General features: G+C 50.5%; 1 protein-coding gene across 2 annotated transcripts in view; it reads left to right on the top strand.

The window, feature by feature from the left end:
* Window positions 1–21,933, top strand: part of tmem132e (transmembrane protein 132E) — a 951,562-nt gene that overhangs the window by 212,289 nt on the left and 717,340 nt on the right. For both annotated transcript variants that reach the window (XM_072469324.1, XM_072469323.1), the window contains exon 2: window positions 13,285–14,191. In XM_072469324.1, coding sequence (XP_072325425.1) covers window positions 13,285–14,191 — 907 coding nt within the window. The remainder of the gene's footprint in view (window positions 1–13,284; window positions 14,192–21,933) is intronic.

Raw genomic sequence — 21,933 nt, 5'->3', positions numbered from 1 at the left:
TTCTAATCAACTGACATTTGAAAGCCTCCCACATGCCGGATGTTGATTTTCCCTCAAACAGCCTCGCCCAGTCAACACTCGCCAGGTCCTGTCTAATGCTGTTGTAATTAGCCTTCCCCCAGTCTAACACCTTCACCTGAGGACCACTCGTCCTTTTCCGTAAACAGCTTAAAACGTACGGAATTTTGATCACTGTTCCCGAAATGATCTACTGAAACTTCGATCACCTGGCCGGGCTCATTTCCCAGCACCAGGTCTAATATGGCCCTTTCCCGAGTTGGGCTATTTACATATTGTTTCAAGAAACCCTCCTGGATACTCCTTACAAATTCTGCTCCATCCATGCCTCCAGCAATAAGTGTGTCCCAGTCAATATAGGGAAAGTTAAAATCACCCACCACGACAACCCCTATTGTTTATGCATCTTTCCAAGATCTGTCTGCATATCTGATCCTATATCTCCCGCTGGCTGTTAGGAGGTCTGGAGTAAACTCCCAACATTATGACAAGAATTTTGTATGTCCTTGAATCTTCCTCATTGCCACCTTTTCCATCTAAATTTGTGTCACCGCCAAACTTGGATAAATTGCACTCTGTTCTCTCATCTAAATTATTGACCTAGATTGTAAATAGCTGAGGCCCAAGCACTGAGCCTTGCGGTACGCCTCCTGGTCTTCCTTTGCTGAATTCGAAAATCCTCCTAATCCTCAGGCTGGCAACTCTTTTTCAGCAAAATCATAAGCCTCTTCTTTTAATCAAATATTGTCTTTAACTTTGTTTGTTAACAATCATAGGACTGCTTTACCTGTCGGGTTCTTATTCCTTCAGGAAATATATATTTATTGTCCATTATGAACTTTTTAATATATATTTGTCATTCCTTATAGACTGTGGCATCACTTAATTTAGATTCCAATCGACCCTCATACTAATTTACTTTATTCAGATTTAAGACTCCAGTTTTGGACTTAACTAAATCAGTCTCATTCTGAAACACAATGTACTAATTAACGCTGTTGCAGTCCAAAATAGACTGGTCCCTAGTTAGTTCCTTGACATGTTGATCTCGGAAACTATCTTGTATGCATTCCATGTCTCATCCTCCACACTCTTGACTCAAATTTGGTTTGCTCAGTCTATATAAAAATTGAAGTCTCCCAGGATTATCTTTATTACATGGTCCACTAATTTCTTGATTTCCACTCTGACTGATTCTATAACTGCTGTTCAAGGGCTTATGGACTATTCCCATCTATGTTCTCTGCCCCTTGTTGTTTCTTAGCTCTGCCCAAACTGATTCTACATCTTGATGTGCTGAGCTCAGACTCTTTTCTCCACTGTCTTCACCCCATACTTTATTCTCGTCGCTACTCCTATCTCTTCTAACAGTCAAGAATCTTGAGATATTTAGTTCTCAATCTTTGCCTTGCAAGTAAGATAAGTAAAGTCATCACTGCCAAATAAAACTTTGGAATTCCCTACTAGAATTCTTGCTGGCTATCTTATATTAATAGCCTTTAGTTATGCGCTCCTCAATGCGGGAAACAACATCTCTCTATCCACTCTAGCAAAATCTTTCTTAATTTTAAAGATCTCTCCTAGCTCATCCCTCAGCCTTTTTCTGAGGGAAAAAATATATAACTGTCCATCCTTTTGTAATATGTATACTCTGTGTCACAATATGTGGATATTGTAAAGCACATAAAGGGTTAATGTAATGTTACTACTCTAGTCACTAGATGGTGCAATCGAGCAAGCATATAAATATCACATGCCTCCTAGACTTCTGGGAGATATATGGAGATACATGGAGAGAGTGGGAGAGCAAGATAGAGTAGTTGTGAGATAGTTGAACTAATAGTATAGTTAATAGTGTAGATGTGTAGTGTAATCTTTACTTAGCTAATTCCTTTGTAATATGTTCGAATCCAATTCAGTGTAGTGTAATAAATTAGATTTGTTTATTAAACACAGCTTGCTGTTCTGTGTTGACACTACAACCTTCACCACCCTCAAAGAACTAAAACAAAGAACACAACATGGTAGCAGGGGTGATTGATAAAGGTTTTAAATTAGGTTTGGTTAGATTAGCAAGAAAATAGTCGAGAAAATAAAAATCTTTGTGAAAAGAAAACCCATCGCACTCTACAAGCCAGTCGCATCTAGAAGCACAGAGTGAAACAAGAGGTGGAAGGACTGCAGAGTCCCAAACACTTCAAAACCTCTGGTAAACTAGATGTAAATTGGAGAGATTTTAAGCAAATGTTTCAGTTGTATCTCTCTGCTTCATCTCCAGTGACCAGCGAAAAATTGCACTGTTTCTCACTGTGGCTGGACCCCAAGCCATAGAACTGTTTAATGTGTTTGACTTTGAAAATAGTGACGAGAAGAAAAACTTTAATGCAGTAATGAAAAGGTTTGATCTGCATTGTAAGGCTCAAATTAACGGAACATATGAGAGATATATGTTGAAAGAACGGGTACAAATCAGTAGATTGTTTCGCACATACGCAGTTGAAGAATCAACACGTTCCGGAAGTCGACCATTTTGCACATGCGCATGGTGTCATGAGCGTCATGACGTGCATAGGTTGTGACCACGCCCACCAGAGAAAAACTGCCTAGCAATTGGGAAAGTATGCACGGACTGTGGCAATTACGCTTCGTGTGCCGTTAAAGTGAAAAAATGCATCAGATTAAAAAGAAAAGCTCTTTTAACAATGCCATGAAGATTAGGAGTGTGCAAAACGGATCAAATGAAGAAGAAATTTCTCATTCTGATGTTGAAGTACAACAATATGATTTAGAAGACACATTCTTTGTTGATACAGTCAACAAAATTGACAATGCTGAAACACGATATTTAAAGCAGATATCATCTGTTCATATAAAGAAAGATTGGAATGTACCATTAAGAGGAAATGGGTCAAAAATGTTTTTCAAGTTGGATATTGGAGCTCAGGTTAATTTGATCATGGAATCAGACCTCTCTAAAGTACAGTGTCCTCCTCGAATTAAAGCTACTAAATGCCAATTGAGGGACAATAATGGCAAAATCATTAGTACAAGAGGATCGTGTTGTTTAACAGTAAGCAACAATGATATCCACCTGCCAATGCAATTTGAAATAGTTGATGCCAATAAATCGTCTCTACTAGGTGTTGATGCTTGTTTAATGCTGAATCTTATGGAAAGGATTCACAGCGCCAATCGATGTGTTGGTTCAGTGAAGAGTGACACAACTGATCACCAGATGGAGTTACACGCCATTGCAACATCGGATACAAGTGAAGAATCAGACGATGAGCAAGAAGAGGAAGACTATGAACGTCTATCAACTTTATTTACCACTGGTGACGACGTGATCACAAGTAGCATACAATCTGTGCAGGACGACGGCAAGACTGATAATTCTCAGCTGGACTGTGCAGAGGCTGACAATGAGAGTACAACAGTGAACAAATCAGTTGAGAGCACATCACTTGTGAACAGCCAACAAGAAAATGAAGACATCTTGGAGTTGAATCCAGATGAGAAACACAAAAAGATCAAAGATAAGTCAGATAATCCAAAGGAAACTGATATTAAAAAAATTCAAAAGGTCAATCAGATAAGCCAAATGGAACTGATCTTGCGAACATAAAGTGTAACTACAGAACAACAGAACTTGCACAAAGTGTTGGGACTTGCAGCCACACTTGATAAACCATGCAGTATGGAAAGCAATCCAGATAGCACCCGAGCAAGGGACTGCAGGACATTGTTTGAAGAACATATACCATTCATGATAGCACAGACAGATGTGTGTGTCATACCAAGTTCACGGATGATGGTGCTAATGCCAGGAAGAAAAAGAGCAGAAAGAAGCATCATTCCGACAAATTAGCAGAGTTGGTACTTGCTCAAAGACCAGGGGCTGGATACTCCGTTTATGGGACCATGTCCCCACGCCGTCGTAAAAACTGTGGTCTTTCACGACAGAAAAACTGCCGTGAAAGGGCCACATATTCATAGCCCTGCAGGGGCCTAGCAGTGACCCGTCGGGAAGCTCGCAGCTTTTGCTGCAGATACGGTCAGAGGCTGCACATGCCCACTGCGACGGCCTCCAGCGGCTGCGCTGTGATCCATGGCGGACTCAGACCGTGGAGGTGGACCTCCCAAATAATGCCCCCGATCGGCCGCACGCCCGACCCTGACTGCCCCGGGCCCTTATGAGGCCCCCCAGCCCTCCGATCGGCCCGCCCCCGACCACAGCAGCCGAGAAGTTAGTCCGCAGCCGCCACACGAGTATCCCGAACGGCAGGACCACATAGATACATGCCATCGGGACTTCGGCCGGTTGGGGGTGAAAAATGGCGGAGCGGGCCTCCAGCAATAGCTGCAGGTAGGAGATCCAAGTACGCTGCTTTTCGGGGGCCAGAGAATCGGGGAACCGGTGCCGGTCCCAATTCTGTGCGCGGAAGTGGATTCTCCACCCCGGTGCCGGATGTGATTTCTGGCACTAGCATCATCATTCGTGAAACAGCCCCAGAAATCAAACCAGTTTTTCGGGCATAGTAGACATGACAGCAACATCACAAGCACAAGAAAAAGAACACTGGGTGAGGTTCTCCGTTTCCTGATGCTGGTTTCGTAATCGGCGATCGGGCGGAGAATCCATTTTTACAATGGAATCGGGGGAGCCGCCTGTTTCAAGCAGGTTGCACATGCTCCGCTCCCTCACAAAATGGCGTCATTGCTGTTGGGATGGCCTCAGGACGCCACCTTAAGGCCCTCCCCTGATGCTCCGCCCCGATGGGCTAAGTTCACGATGGCACGGGGGACTTGTGGTCCCAGCCGTTCGGGAACTCGGCGTGGCGGCTGGGAGGCACGGGACCTGGCACTGGCTGGGGGCGGAGGGCCCTGGATGGACCGGGCCCATCGCCGGCTGCTCTTGTAAGACACAATGCATGTATGGATAAACATGCGGATGGGGGTGAGGCGTGAGGTGGTGACGGCTGTTGGTGTGTGGGGTGAGGGGTGGCGGGGCGAGGGCTGTTGGTGTGTGGGGTGAGGGGTGAGTGCTGTTGGTGTGTGGGGTGAGAGGTGGAGGGGTGAGTGCTGTTGGTGTGTGGGGTGAGGGCTGATGGGGTGAGGGGTGGGCACACATGTGAGTGTGTGGGGGGTCGGAGGATTGGTGTCAGGGGCACAGTGTTGGGTACTCACCCTGGCTGCCCTGAGGAGCTTCTTTCGGCACTGGTCTGCTGTCCGAGCCACCGCCCCCTTGGCGCTGTCGGCCACTTCCGCCCACGCACGGCGAACAATGGTGTCTGCTGTCCTGCGGCCCGATCCAGGACGGTCTCTAGCTCCCCGTTCCTAAATTGCACGCTGCTCTGCTGACCGGCATCTTGCCTGTGACGCTGTGTGTTGTGGTAAGCCACTGTGTTCTTATATTAAGGGTTGTACGGTAGAACCCACCTACAGGTTCACCTGGGCCCCTGCATGCTAGCTCTGCCCAGGAGCCGGGTTATAAATATGCGTGGGCTTCAGCTCGCAGCCATTTTGACAGCTGCTGTAGGAGGCCACACATCAGATACTAATAAAGCCTCAGTTTGAATTCAACTTCGTCTCCAGCCAAATTGATCGTGCCTCAATTTATTAGTATCTGATTCAGAAGATGGACCTCCGGATTAAACCAGATCGACTGCAGCTGGATCCACACGCAAGTGACGCCAGAAAGGACTTTCAGCACTGGCTAGCTTTCTTTGAAGCGTATATCAATGCGGCGCTGACCCCTGTTCCATAGGCTCAGAAGATTCAAATCTTGTACTCCAGACTCAGCTCCAAAATCTTGCCGCTGATCCAGGATGCGCCCAATTACGCTGATGCTATGACTCGACTCATAGAAAATTATGAGCAGAAGACGAACACGCTCTTCGCCAGACACGCGCTCGCAACACGTACTCAACTACGTGGTGAGTCAATCGAGGACTTCTGGAGGGCCCTGATCCCACTAGTGCGGGACTGTGACTTCCAGGACGTTACAGCTAAGGAGCACTCAGATCTCCTTATGAGGGAAACTGGGATTAGGTCCGATGTTATCAGGCAGCTGCTCCTAGAAGGAGCGACCTCGCAGAGACTAAAACACTAGCGCTTTCCATGATGGTCGCCCTGCGCAATGTACAGTCCTACACCCCCACCCGCTCGGCCCACGCCTCCTACGCTTCATGAGCCCCACAGGCAGCCGCCCAGCGGGGGCACTACCCACCCGGTACACCTGCGCTACCCGCCAGCCAGTGATCTCCGGGGGGCCCCGATGCTATTTTTGTGGCCAAAAAAGACACTCCCGCCAACGCTGCCCGGTCCGCGCTGCCCTTTATAAGGCCTGCGGGAAGAAGGGCCACTACGCAGCGGTGTGCCAGGCCCGCTGAGCGGCAGCCGTCGCCCCCACCCCCCCAATCACGGACAATGGGTGCCGCTATCCTCCCCTCCTCCCCAGGCCATGTGCGAGCAATGGGCGCCGCCATCTTCTCCCCCGCACAACACGTGCGTTTCATGGGCGCTGCCATCTTGCTCCACCACCGCAACGTGCGTTCCATGATGCTGCCATTTTGTGACCTCCGGGCGCCGCCATCATGTCCACCCCGCAGCACATGGAGACCAACGGCGATTCAGGACCCCGACTCAGCGGCCGCCTCACTACCCGACGATCAACCATGACTCGCATTGATGGCAACCGACCAGTCCCGACCACACACTCTGACCAACGCATCCACCAGCGTGAAAGCCAACGGCCACGTGACCTCCTGCCTACTGGACTCCAGGAGCACCGAGAGCTTTGTACATCCAAATACGGTAAGGCGCTGCTCCCTTAAAGTACACCCTACCAATCAAAGTATCTCCCTGGCCTTCGGATCCCATCGCGTAGCGATCCGGGGGTACTGCACGGTCACGCTCACAGTCCAAGGCATAGAGTTCCACGGTTTTCGCCTCTACGCCCTCCATAACCTCTGCACTGCACTTATCCTTGGCCTGGACTTTCAGTGCAACCTCCAGAGCCTGACCCTTAAATTCGGCAGACCCTTACCACCCCTCACCGTGTGCGGCCTCGCGACCCTAAAGGTCGATCCTCCTTCCCTCTTTTCCAATCTAACTCCAGATTGCAAACCCGTCGCCACCAGGAGCAGACGGTACAGCACCCAGGATAAGGCCTTCATCAGGTCCGAGGCCCAGCGGTTGCTTCGGGAGGGTGTCATTGAGGCCAGCAGCAGCCCGTGGAGAGCTCAAGTGGTAGTGGTTAAGTCTGGGGAGAAAAACCGAATGGTCGTGGACTACAGCCAGACCATCAACAGGTACACGCAGCTCGACGCGTACCCCCTCCCACGCATATCTGACATTTTTAACCAGATTGCACAGTACCAGGTCTTCTCAACGGTGGACCTGAAATCCGCTTACCACCAGCTCCCCATCCATAAATCGGACTGCCATACACCGCCTTCGAGGCAGACGGCCGGCTATATCACTTCCTTAGGGTCCCCTTCGGCGTCACCAATGGGATTTCGGTCTTCCAAAGGGAGATGGACCGAATGGTCGACCGGTATGGCTTGTGGGCCACGTTTCCGTACCCAGACAATGTGACCATCTCCGGCCATGTTCAGCAGGACCCCGACGCCAACCTCGCTAAATTTCTCCGCACCGCCACTCTCCTCAACCTCACATATAACAAAGAGAAGTGCATGTTCCGTACAAACCGCTTAGCCATCCTCGGCTACGTGGTCCAGAACGGAGTTCTGGGGCCCGATCCCGACTGCATGCGCCCCCTCATGGAGCTTCCCCTCCCCCACTGCCCCAAGGCCCTCAAACGCTGTCTAGGGTTCTTCTCGTATTACGCTCAGTGGGTCCCAAACTATGCGGACAAGGCCCGCCCACTCATACAGTCCACTCATTTCCCCCTAACGGCCGAGGCCCCACAGGCTTTCGTCCGGATCAGAGCTGATATTGCCAAAGCTAGAATGCACGCTGTAGACGAAACACTTCCTTTCCACGTAGAAAGCGACACATTGGACGTCGCCCTTGCCGCCACCCTCAACCAGGCAGGCAGGCCCATGGCATTCTTTTCCCGCACCCTCCATGCCTCTGAAATTCAGCACTCATCCGTCAAAAAGGAGGCCCAGGCAATCGTTGAGGCTGTGCGACATTGGAGGCATTACCTGGCCGGCAGGAGATTCACTCTCCTCACTGACCAACGGTCGGTTGCCTTCATGTTCAACAACACACAGCGGGGCAAGATCAAAAATGACAAAATCTTGCGGTGGATAATCGAGCTCTCCACCTATAACTACGAGATTAAGTATCGCCCTGGCAAACTCAACGAGCCCCCAGACGCCCTATCCCGAGGTACATATGCCAGCGCACAGGTAGAGCGACTCGGGACCCCGCACGACAACCTTTGTCACCCAGGGGTCACTCGGTTGTACCACTTCATTAAAGCACAAAATTTGCCCTACTCTATCGAGGAAGTAAGGACGATCACCAAGGACTGCCAGGTCTGTGCGGAGTGCAAACCGCACTTCTACCGGCCGGAACGCGTGCACCTGGTGAAGGCCTCCCGCCCCTTTGAACGCCTTAGCGTGGATTTCCTCAGTGTGATCGATGAATACTCCCGTTTTCCCTTCGCCATCCCATGTCCCGACATGACGTCTGCCACCGTCATTAAAGCCCTTAATTCGATCTTCATTCTGTTCGGCTTCCCCGCCTACATCCACAGTGTCAGGGGATCCTCATTCATGAGTGATGAGCTACGTCAGTTCCTGCTCAGCAGGGGTATCGCCTCCAGCAGAAAGATGAGCTACAACCCCCGGGGAAACGGACAGGTAGAAAGGGAGAATGGGACGGTATGGAGGGCCGTTCAACAGGCCCTACGGTCCAGAAATCTCCCGGCCTCCCGCTAGCAAGATGTCCTCCCTGATGCACTACATTCCATTCGCTCATTACTTTGCACTGCTACTAACAGTACACCGCATGAACGTCTTTTTGCCTTCCCCAGGAAGTCCACATCCGGGGTATCACTCCCAACTTGGCTCACAGCTTCGGGAACCGTGCTTCTCCATTAACATGTGCGGCTCCACAAGGCGGATCTGTTGGTGGAAAGGGTGCACCTGCTCCACGCAAACGCACAGTACCCGACGGCCGCCAGGATACCCTCCCCCTCAGGGACCTGGCACCAGCAGGTTCCACCCCCGCACCACCCACGTCGCCCCCGGCACCACCCTCCCCTCCCCCACCGCCCCCATCACCCCCCCCCTAGGACTGTCTGTCCTCCGCCTGGCTACCCCCGTTGATGAAGAGGATTTCGGCACGATCCCGGAGCCAACTTCGACCACGACAGCACCAACATCGCCGGCTCCACTTTGTCGATCCCAGAGGAAGATCAAGGCGCCGGACCGGCTGAACCTCTGACGGCCCAACGGATGACCAGAGACATTATTTTACTGTTCTGTAAATATTAACGATTGCGAATTGTATATAGTTATCCAACACCACCGCCGGACTCAACTTTAACAGGGGATGCATGTGGTAAACCACTGTGTTCTTATATTAAGGGTTGTACGGTAGAACCTGCACTACAGGTTCACCTGTATGCTAGCTCTGCCCAGGAGCCAGGTTATAAATATGCGTGGCGTTCAGCTCGCAGCCATTTCGTCAGGAGGCCACGCATCAGATACTAATAAAGCCTCAGTTTGAATTCAACTTCGTCTCCAGCCAAATTGATCGTGCCTCACATGTATGGGGATAATTCTTAACTGGAGCCGCGGCGTCACATCAATGACTGAACTGGCTGCTGGTCCATCATGCGTTGCATGACCCGCCCATGCTAGCCCCTTGTGGGCCGTAGAATGGCTCCACCTGGGGACCCAATGATGCCGGCGTGAAACTCCACGGTGTTCACGACGGCAGCAACACCTAGCCCTGTTTTGGGAGAATCCAGCCGGTAGTTTGTCTTGAATCTTCAAATAAGATATACATATTATAGTTTATTCCTGCTAAAGTTTCAATGAGGAACAACTTCTCTGGGAACTATATTTTGACAGTGCTGTATTGGCTAAAGTGCAGGTTCATTCTACCAAAGATACTGGACGTCATTCTCCACCGGCGGGAGTCTCCGTTTTGCCGGCGCCCGGGGGTTTCCCGACGGCGTGGGGTTGCCCCACAATGGGCAACCCCATTGACCGGCCGGTGTAACGGAGCATCCCGCCGGCGGGTCGGGGCAGAAATGTGGCGGGGCGGGATGGAGAATTTCGCTCTTGATTCTTGTTATGATATATATTTTTGGAACATCTTGGGCGGGATTCTCCGAGCCCGCGCCGGGTCGGAGAATCGCCGTGGGGGGGGGGGGGATTCTCCAATGACCGGTGAATTGGCGCTGGCGCGGCGCCAGTGAGCAGCCCCCCGGCGATTCTCCCGGCGCGATGGGCCGAGTGCCCGCCGAGTTAGGCAGAGTAACGCCGGCGCCGTTCTCGTATGGTCCTACCCAGCGGGGCCTCAGCGTTCATGTTGCGGGGAGCGTCCTGGTGGGGGGGGAGGGGGGATCCCGGGGGTGGCCTCCTCGGTGGTCTGGCCCGCGATCGGGTCCTACCAATTGGCGGACAGGCTTATCCGGGTGGGGGCCTATGTTACTCTGTGCCGGGCCCCCCGTAGCTCTCCGCCATGTTGCGTCGGGGCCGGCATGCGTGAACTCACACCGGCCATAGCGCGCATGTGTGGACCCGCGGCGCCCGTTCTGACGACCATATCGGCAGCTGGAGCAGCGTGAGGCTCTCCAGTGCCGTGCTGGCCCCCTGTGGGGCGCATGATCGCTGCTCCAAGATCAGAGAATCCTGCCCTTTGTATTTTCTGTAAATTTCACGAATTTCAAAACCCGAAGTTTACTTTGCTGTAATTCTCACCAATACGGTAAGACATTCATCTTGTTCTTTCTTATTTTAGAGTCCAATGTTCCATTGTTCCATGTTGTCAATTATTTTATCATTTGTCAAGTCAATTAATCCTAAAACATAACAAAATAAAACGTCCCGAGGTGCTTCACAGCAGCATTATAAAATAAGCTGTGACACTGAGTCTCGTAAGGAAACAATAGGGCTAATGACCAAAGCCAAGAAGGTAGGTTTTAAGGATTGTCTTAAAGAAGGAAAGTGAGGTGGAGTGGTTTGGAGGGAAATTGTAGAGCTTTGGGGCTTCGCAGCTAAAAGCACAGGCACCAATGGTGGAGTGATTAAAATTGGGGATGCTCAAGAGGCCAGAATTAGGGGCATGGTGATGCCTCAAAATGTTATGGGGCTGGACAAGATCACAGAGATAGGGAAGAATGAGGCATTTGAAAAAAAGGTTAGAATTTTAAAATCAAGCCATTGCTTAACTGGGAGCGAGTGTAGGTTACAGTGATGGGTGAGCGGAATTTGGGGCAAGTTGTGATATAAACAGCAGAGTTTTGGATGTCCTCAACTTGGAGGGTAAAACATAGGATTGTGATCAGTAGTGCTTTGGAATAGTCAAGTCCAGAGGTAACAAAACAATGGATGATGATTTCAGCAGCAGGTCACTTGAGGCAGGGACAGAGTCGGGCAATTTAATAGAGGTGGAAATAGATAGTCTTGGTGATGGCATGGATATGTGGTCAGAAGCTCATCTTGGGATCAAATATGATACCAAGGTTTGAAACAACCTGATTGAGCCTCAATCAAGGAAGCTGTGAGCTGACCATTTTTCATAAATGGACCAAGTTTCTCTCTTTATTATGCAAACTAATTGATGCAATCTATTAAGCATTTACACATTGGTATAATCGTTGCTGCAAATTATGGAATTCAAGACAGATGCTTAGAAACAGCTGGCATAACAACAATGTTTTAATAGGAATTAGCACCTGTTTATCATATGGGAAATTTAAGTCAAGGTAAATTGAATTAAATGAAAAGAGTGCATGAGAAATATATAGATACCATGCCTGCTGGAGCTACTGCCGCTAGCAATCATTTTGGAGGGCCTTGTCCATAAGGTTGACCTTGTAGCTGTGGCCATTTATATGATTGAATTCAAACCTCTTCAGAGAGTATCTCAAGATGAAGTTGCCTCGGGTTTCCTTTCTATTCTATCAGAATTGCGCTCTAATTCCTAGGCCATTGTTTGAATAAGTTTGGAAGTACATTAGAAATAAAAAGCTGAAAGTGTTCTGCTGTGAAATTCTAAAAATCTTGGGTGGGATTCTCCATTAGCCGACGCTGAAATTGGGGCGTGTGATTGGGCGGAAAATAGCTGCCGATGCCAAAATAATAATAATAATGCCAAATCGCGATGCTCTGTCTCCTTGAAAACGGCGTCAATGCAATGCATGCCACACGTACTCTAATCACCATTTGCATATCATTAGTGGGTCCATCCGCGATTCTCTGCCTCTGCTGGGCCGAGTTCCCGACGTTGCAGTCCATGTGTGATCTCAAACATCGTGAACCTGGCGTGGTGGCTGCTGAGAGAGAGGTGGGGCGTACAGACAATGTCTAGCACCGCCATACTTTGCTGACAGTCGTGCCGCTGGCTGGGGGGGCTTCTGCCAGGGCCGGGAAGACTAGTGTGGGTGGCCAGGAGATGGGCTGTAGGGTCAGGGTGGATGGATATCAACACCATTACCGCAGCCGGCAAGGCAGTCATGCAGCTGCGCATGCCGCTGACAACCTGCTTTAAACCTGTCACATCTTTTCGGCCTCGATCAGTGTGTGTGAGGAGAGTGTATTGTTTATGCGCGGTTGCAGCTTGTCAGCCCTGCGAGTGTCCATCACGGACCTGGTGAATCCCACACCATTTTTCATTGGATTCGATGGTGTTCCACGCGCCGCTGGTGCTCGCCCCTCACCGGTAGCGGAATCAGTGCAGGTGTGGCGCCGATTTTCCTGTTGTAGAAATCCACAGATTCTCCGTTGGCGTCAACACTTAGTCGCAGAAACGGAGAATCCAGTTCCTTGTGCTTTTAGTTTGTTAACATGAAGTTCATGTATTGTAATTTTGTTATGTAACAGTCTTTTTTTGGTAAATCTCAGAATTCCTTTATTTAGAACAGATTTTACTATTAATTGCTTAATAAACTTTCAATTTCTGCATCAGACTTTTAAAACTGTTGTGCTGCTCTTTCCCAATTATTTCTACTGTTATCCAAACTAATTGATATGTCAGCTGTATGGAATTATTATTGAAATTTAGAAACATTCAACACTTTTTAAACAGACGTTTCAGTTTTGCCTCTTCTTTTTGCAGTTCACAGCAAAGTGTTGCCTACAAGTTCAGAAAGATTGCAGAGCTTCTACACATCCCCAGCCTATCTTCCTGTGAATTACAAGCTCTCAAATGTACAGCTAGCCTTTTTCCTAAATAAGGACAAACCAAATCCACACTGGAACAGCACAAAGTCACTCCAACGCTTGGAACATTTTGTTGTATTTCAGACAAAGGAACTTCCAGTGGTGAATGCCACTTTAGGACCTTTCTCCATGGATCGTACTCTCCCGAAAGATATACTTCAGCCCACCAGTACGTTGAAAGTGCTGGACCGATTCACCATGAATTGGAAGGTCAGAGCCTTTATTATCCAACAGAGGGTTCCCTTTAACCAACCACTTGTCCAAGTACTATTTTATGTGGCAGGTCGAGATTGGGATGATTTTGATGTTGTGGATAAGTTGCCGTGTGCTAGACTTCATGCTTTCAGAGATGTGAGAGACATTCAGAGTTCCTGCAGGCTAAGGGGAATCTTAGCCATATGTCTAGTCCAAGTTGACTTACCACTTGCCTGGTTTGGTTCTGTCACCTCAACTCTGGGAAGGAAGAAACCGATGGATAATTTGGATTTAATCAGTGAAAATCTTCAAGTTGAACTCTACTACACCTTGCATCCTCCAGATAGAAATGGAGAATGTAATGCTGGCAGTGAAGCATCTTCTCACAAAGGGAAAAACCTTAGGCAGGATGGATCTCACCAGCAGCCTCTGTTACGTATAGGAAGCATCAATTTGTACCAGCCTCCCCAAACTCAGTTAATTCAGGAGCACCGGCTTGATGGGAATATCTTCATTCGCTTGCCAGAAGGACCACTAAAACCTGGAGAGATCCTTAGTATCTCTGTGTTTCTAACACCAAATTCAACAGTGGAGCAATTCACTCTGAGGTACAGCATATGTCATTGTTTTTACTTCAAAAGATAACTAAACTTTGTCTTGGAAAACCACATATTGGATATTAATAGTTTAAAAATGTGCATAAGCCATTTGCATTTGTTGAAAATTCGACCCATTAAGTCAAAACGTAAGTTACTTTTCTCTAATGTTCTGTCTGTGTTACCAAATGCTCAATCTGTTAAATCATCTGTAATGTTATCTGCCAATTTCTTTCACATTTCTAACTGTCATCTCATCTGTGCAATCAACTAGGATGCTCACCATTTTCCAAAATAGAAAAGTGGAAAATTAGCCTTTTTACTGAATTTCTAAAAAATGTATTAACATACATGGGGCAACTATTTAGAGCATATAGTGGATCATGGAATTCACAAGGAGATGGATCTTTGATGTATGGCATCTCTATCACCCAATTGTAGCAGTAATTTCCTTGTATTTTCCTGATTATGAGATCTACAGCAGAAGAGAGCATTTTTGAATATCCCTGAAAGGTACTTCAGGCATTTATATATAAAATCATCAATGAATCGAGTAAGTGGGAGGGGAGGGCAAGGAATTCCAAAGTTGCCACGTGATTCCTACCGAACCAACCACTATTTTGGCACGCTTGGCAAATGTGATGGATCATGATCTGGCATGTGGGAAAATGGACTTCGGGACTGCCGTGTTGCTGCCGACCTCAATTTTCCTTTTCCTGGAGTTTGACATTTTCAGCCAGGTGGGTGGGTTTCTAAAGCCTCTATGAACTGTGCGCGTCAGGTCAGCATTTTCAAGAATCATGAAGGAAGCCTGTTCTGGAATTGGGAACATTTTAACAGTTAATTTTTAAAGTTGCTGCCTACTTTGCCTGTAATAATTAGTAGCTGTATGATATTTTAAGTATGTTTTAATGTTGTAATTGTTGATGGGGCTTTGTTCTTAAAAGGCAAGTTGTCAGTAAATTGACCAACATTGTAAAAATGTTCAGAGGCATTAGAGTACATTATCCACTTAATAAAGTACTCTTCTGTATTCAACAGCATTGAGATGTGTAATTTGTGCTTTAATCTTTACATTGATTCAAAGTCCAACCCTCTGCTCAGCCTTTTGAAGCAAAGAAATAGGAGAAAATGGTTATCGGTTACAAAAAAGTTTTAATGAATTCAGCTCCAGAGGTTTTATTTATGCAGTTGTACAATGGGATGTCATTATGGATGCCTGGCTGAGTTCCAGAAACCCTAGTGCATTTAACTCAGCAATCGTTGTTGACACATCTGTCAGAGGGACTGAGAGCTCTTTTGCTTGAGAGTTTATGAGCAATTAATAGAATTGATATTTTTGAAGATATTTTTGAATGTTTTTTAGTTTATTTTGAACGTTTTATAGGGAATCTCAAAGACTTCACAATATTATTCAAGAGTTTATGAATTCTATCCACAGTTGATACTAGGTGAGTGAGCATGGGGATATAGAGGGGCATGGAGGGGGGGGATTGAAGGTGGTGGGGGTTAGGGTGCCTAACACCCATGTACAGAATTGGGTTGATATCCCCATGAATTGAGGTAGGCCTTCTAACCTGCCTACCTCTATTCCTGCCTCAAGCCTGCTTAGGGAGGAAGAGGAAGCCCTGAGTCAAACCCCAGTCGATGGGGTGAAAATATGGTGACCATGCGGGTGAATCAGAAGGCAGGAATGGGGGTCAGGAAATGGCCTGATTCATGATTAACATCTCAAAGAGGAAAATCGTTCCTCTTATCTTTTTTTCTATTTCACCACCCTGCCACCCTTCACATCCTCAAAACCTACTCCTGTACATCTTAACTTAAACATTGGCCGTGATCCAGCAGCCGGGCTACATGCCAGTGCAAAATTCGTAATGGCCACTGAATGTTGCGGGAGGCGAAAAACTGCATTTGCACTGGCGAGATTTTAATTTCCGACCTTCCCGCCTCCCCATCCGATAAACAAATCATGTTCACGCTCAGGAAGGGTGGGAGCATGATTTGCGTACATTATAATATAAGAGGGTTTGATGCTGCTACTTCAGCTCTCAACATATCTTCCCAGCACCGCGTCAGCCTGATGTCATGCCACTGGAATCGCTACTGGTTTTCGAAAACAAAAAACAGTTGTGATGACCATGCAGGGGGCACACAGGTAAATATCGCACTCGGGTGGTGAGGGTCATGCCTGCCCCTGGCACTGCCCCCTGAGATGAGAGGAAATTTCTTCATGGAATGCTGTGGAGGCAAAGTCACTGAATATATTCAAGAAGGATATTGATAGACCTCTAGACACTGAAGACATCAAGGGTATGGGGAGAGAGTGGGAGTGTGATGTTGAGGTAGGGAATCAGCCATGATCATATTGAATTGCTGAGCTGGCTCAAGGGGCTGAATGGTCAAATCCTGTCTCTATTTTCTATGTTTCTATGGGAGGTTCGATGGAGGGCATGGAGGGAGAATATGGCGGGAGACCGAGAAATCAGTTTCACGCTGACGTGAATTTGCAACAGGGTCTTCCGATGCTGCCTGCCATGGTGGGTTGGTAAACCTGCCCGAGGCTGACACGAACTTCACTTTCATCCCGCTGATGGGATGCAGATGAAGGCCTGACCCTGTCTCTCTCCCCCCCGCCATGCCGGATTCTCCCCAATGTCTGCGTGAAACATGTACAGAATAACGTGGCACACTGAAGTCAGGACTCACCTGAGCAATGCCTCTAGTACCTCCGGTGTTTGGGATGGGGAAGCCTGCAATACTGGACGCTGGAGCTCCACAACAGTGAGTCAGGTTGCATCAGCAGGTGGACCTTCCATATACAGTGTCCTGAAGGTGGTCCATCTTTCAGCCTCAGAAAGTTCATGGAGAGCCAACCTTGTTCTTACATTGTTCATTTTCTGGTCTTGGAATACTCCTGGAAATCTATCTTCATTTTCAGATGATCCACTGTCTTTCTTCATTAGTTGGTCAATGATGTTGGAAGCCTTTTCAATATGACGCCTGGACACAACACTGGACTATTCAAAACAAAAAAACATGGGTGCATAATTAATGACGCGGGGCAGGATGTTTTGGTGTACTTTCATTCCAGCTTCCGCAGCAGGAAACAAACCACGTTCATAGCCCCATGATACCTGGGGCGAGATTATCCGACCCCCCGCCGGGTCGGAGAATCGCCGGGGGCTGGTGTGAATCCCGCCCCCGCCGGTTGCCGAAGTCTCTGGCACCGGATATTCGGCGGGGGCGGGAATCGCGCCGCGCCGGTTGGCGGGCCCCCCCGCTTGATTCTCCGGCCCGGATGGGCTGAAGTCCCGCCGCTAAAATGCCTGTCCCGCCGGCGTAAATTAAACCACCAACCTTACCGGCGGGACAAGGCGCCGCGGGCGGGCTCCGGGGTCCTGGGGGGGGGCGCGGGGGGATCTGGCCCCGGGGGGTGCCCGCACGGTGGCCTGGCCCGCGATCGGGGCCCACCGATCCGCGGGCGGGCCTGTGCCATGGGGGCACTCTTTCCCTTCCGCCTCCGCCACGGTCTCCACCATGGCGGAGGCAGAAGAGACTCCCTCCACTGCGCATGCGCGGGAATGCCGTCAGCGGCTGCTGACGCTCCCGCGCATGCGCCGCCCGGAGATGTCATTTCCGCGCCAGCTGGCGGGGCACCAAAGGCCTTTCCCGCCAGCTGGCGGGGCGGATATTCGTCCGGCGCTGACCTAGCCCCTCGAAGTTGGGGCTCGGCCCCCAAAGATGCGAAGCCTTCCGCAACTTTGGGGCGGCGTGATGCCTGTCTGATTTGCGCCGTTTTGGGCGCCAGTTGGCGGACATCGCGCCGTTTCCGGAGAATTTCGCCCCGATCTCAAAATGGGAGAATTGCATCCTGGGGCGAGATTCTCCGACCCCCCGTCGGGTCGGAGAATCGCCGGAAGCTGGCGTGAATCCTGTCCCCGCCGGTTGCCGAATTCTCCGGCACCGGATATTCGGCGGGGGTGGGAATCGCGCCTTGGCGGGCCCCTCCCCGCGATTCTCCGGCCCGTATGGGCCGAAGTCCCGCCGCTAAAATGCCTGTCCCACCATAGTAGATTAAACCACCTACCTTACCCACGGGGCAAGGCGGCACGGACGGGCTCCGGGGTCCTGAGGGGGGCGCGGGGCGATCTGGCACCAGGGGGTGCCCCCACGGTGGCCTGGCCCGCGATCGGGGCCCACCGATTCACGGGCGGGCCTGTGCTGTGGGGGCACTCTTTCCATTCCGCCGTCGCCACGGTCTCCACCATGGCGGAGGTGGAAAAGACTCCCTCTACCGCCATTGCCGGGAATGCCGTCAGCGGCCGCTAACGCTCCCGCGAATGCGCCGCCCGGAGATGTCATTTCCGCGCCAGCTGGCGGGGCACCAAAGGCCTTTTCCGCCAGCTGGCGTGGCGGAAATCCGTCCGGCGCGGGCCTAGCCCCTTAAGGTTGGGGCTCGGCCCCCCAAGGTGCGGAGCATTCCGCACCTTTCCGGCGGCGCGATGCCCGACTGATTTGCGCCGTTTTGGGCGCCAGTCGGCGGACATCACGCCGATACCGGAGAATTTCGCCCCATATGTTTCAATACATTTAATGACTGCAAAAGAGAGGCACTCAAGTATTTATGCAGCATCATGTGGCTTGCTGAACCAACCTTCTTTGATGTCGGGCTCGGTACATGTCAGGATACAAGACTACAATGCCCATATACCTGCAGTGGCAATGCAGTCTGGTAAGGAGTTATCCCAGAACTTGGAAGCCCTGAGATATCCTCCTCAGTTGTAAACAGGTTCATGATTACACAGCTATCCCTGGCATCCCAGCCTCTCAGGTACCGTATTAGGGTAAGGTGAAGAAAGCACAGAGAGGCAGCAGGGGTATTATAACAGTAATAAACACGATGTAAGGCAGCGCAGTGGTTAGCACTGCTACGTCACAGCGCTGAGGACCCGGATACGATCCTGGCCCCGGGTCACTGTCTGTATGGAGTTTGCACATTCTCCCCATGCCTGCATGGGTTTCACCCCCACAACCCAAAAATAGGCGCAGTGTAGGTAGATTGGTCATGCTAAATTGTCCCATAATGGGGAAAAGAAATTGGAGCCCTCCCGGCTATGTCCTCACGCCCACCGTAAAACGGGCGCGAATCACTTCAAACGTTTTGCAAAGAGTCAGGAGTGATTCTCCAGTTTTAAGAGGGATAGCAGGGCCCCGGCGTGTGCCCTGCAGCTCCTGCTGCCGATACGGGGCCCTGCAGCTCCGGCTGCTTGTCCGCGCATGCACGTGGCGGTCGTTTTCGTGCCGGCCCCCGCGCAACATGGCGGAGCCACACAGCGAGCCAACGCGGAAGAAGATAGGTCCCACCCAGATTGTGCCCGCCCGCTGATCGGTAGCTCCCGATCGTGGGCCTGTCCGTCGTGGTGGCCCCACCCCCCCGGAGCATGATATCCCCCGCCCCCCACCAGGACGGACAGCGCGGCCGCAAGTCCGATCTCCCTCCGGGTGGAAGCAGGTTGTAACCACGCTGGCAGAATTCAGCGGGAACTCGGCTGGTCAATCGCGGAGAATCGCCGCGGGGGCCTCTTTCAAGGGTCCCCGAGCGGCACCGCCTCGACTGTGCCGCGGCTGGCAGCGATTCTCTGGTCCGCGGAGAATCGCGCCCCGGCGCCGCGGGTCTGAAACCCCATTCACCGCCCCCGTGCCGAGCGCGATTTCGGCGCGGAGGCTCGGAGAATCCCAGCCTGGGTACTCGAAAAAAAAAACTTTTTAAACACAATGTAAATAGATCTGTGTGTAATAAAACTGTTTTGTGGTATGAACTGTGTTTTGATGGGAATTGGTCTATTATATATTTGGCAAGCAGCTGGAAGTGCGGTCTTTCTATGCCTTCTGACTGGACTTTTGCCTCATTCAGTTGACCTCGTCTGAGTCATCAGTAATCTCTAGAATTTGGTGACAGGGTATTTCTTAGATACTTTTCTGCAGTTTATTGCATATTCTGCATAACTTGCTAGTCCCCCTGATCCTGCTTGTCCCCATTATAAGAATGTTTTTGGTAAGACCCATGGTGAACCCCATAGCAAATATTCAAAGGGTGAGAAACAATGGGCGTGATTCTCCCTCTAGCGATGCCGAAATCATGAAGCATGATCAGGCAGCGAATTGCCTGTGAGCTGAAAATCGAGGCCGGTACTGGGAACCGCACAGAGTGTCATGCTCCAATGCCTTGACATCTGTGTGAATGTGTTCATTGCCTCACGCCGGCAAATTGTACAGTGAACGCTGTTGACATATCATTAATCGGCTTGCCCCACATTTTCCGAATCTCCAGTGATGCTGTATCTCCACCAGGAGAAATTACCGACAGTGAGGTTTAATTGTGGTGTTTAAAATCAGGAAACAGGTGCCATGGCTGCTGAGGGAGACCGAGAAGGGAAGACATGTTCCAAAAGACACAGCCATAGGCTACCAGGCCTGCTGCCCAAGGGGGGCGGCTGCTAGGGCCTGAGAGAGTAGCGGGTGGTAACGAAAGGATAGTCCGTGGTGCTGGCGTGACCACCGGGGCCGGACTGCTTTTGCAACGACCTGCAAGGCAACCATCTTGCAACACACCCCACTGACCAGCCACTGTGGCCCGTAGTTGCATGAACACCAACGTCCATGTAGGTGCCCCCCGAGGAGCCCAGAGAGATCACGCCCCCTCCCACAACCAGGCACGAGCCAAGGCAGGGCCGCACTAGGTCCCACGGGAGGGTGCAGAACAGGGGCTACAGAGCATTCCACTGGCATGGGTAGCGTCATCTACTGGTATCCCTGCCAGCAGGGATGAGTGTCGGGATCAGAGGATCCCCAGTGTCAGGTAACAATGGAACCCGGGGTGCGGAGGGCAATGTGTCCAGGGGACTGGCTGGGCTGGGGGTAGGGATGGGGGGTAATTGCAGGGGCTGCCACCCTGTAGCTCATTGGACCTGGTTGGGCAGGGGGATAACCACCAGACTAACATGTCTGCCTTTCACCCCCACAGAGAATGGATTTTGGTATCCAAGCAGGAATGAATCATAGAATTCCTGTTTGGATACTGAAATCCATTCTCTATGCGGGGGGGGTGGAAGGTTAGCATGGTGGTTACCCCCTACCCCCCCCCCCCCCCGCCCCTGGCTTAATCAGGTCCAACGAGTTACACGGTTAGAATCTGCCTAGTCGCCGCAGTACTTGAGGATACCATGAGGCTGTACTGGCAGGAGCTGCTCTGGGAGGACTGCGCAGAATAGGGGCTTGCCCCAGTGGAGTGGGACAAGCCGAGGAGGCGGTGGAAAGGCAGCGTTGCATCAGGCCTCGTGTATACCGGCAGTACCTGTCATTCGAGAACCTGCCTGACCGAGCGGGTTGCCGTAAACTCCAGCTGAGCAGACGAACCGTGCATCTTCTCTACCGCATCATGGCGTACCTGGATCCGCGATGAGTATGGAGGAGGACAACGGCTCCCGGGGGCTGTAAAGTTGACTCGCCCTGAACCTCTACGTGATGGAGTCCTTCCAGGTGCCAAGTGAGGACCTGCCTGGGATCTCACAGACCCCTGTACACAGGTGCATCCTAGAGAATGGTTTTCAGTATCCAACCAGGTCCACTGAGCTACAGGGTGGCCATGCTCTGCACAGCAGCCCCTGCATGTCTCCCCCCATCCCCACCCCCAGCCAATCCAGTCCCCTGGACACAGTGCCCTCCGCACCCTTGGGCCCCATTGGCGCCTG

This window comes from Scyliorhinus torazame, chromosome 12 (genome assembly GCF_047496885.1).
Source record: "Scyliorhinus torazame isolate Kashiwa2021f chromosome 12, sScyTor2.1, whole genome shotgun sequence".
In the NCBI taxonomy this organism is placed as follows: domain Eukaryota; kingdom Metazoa; phylum Chordata; class Chondrichthyes; order Carcharhiniformes; family Scyliorhinidae; genus Scyliorhinus; species Scyliorhinus torazame.
Note: the sequence above shows the minus strand (reverse complement) of the source record. Positions and strands in the feature narration are given on the sequence as shown.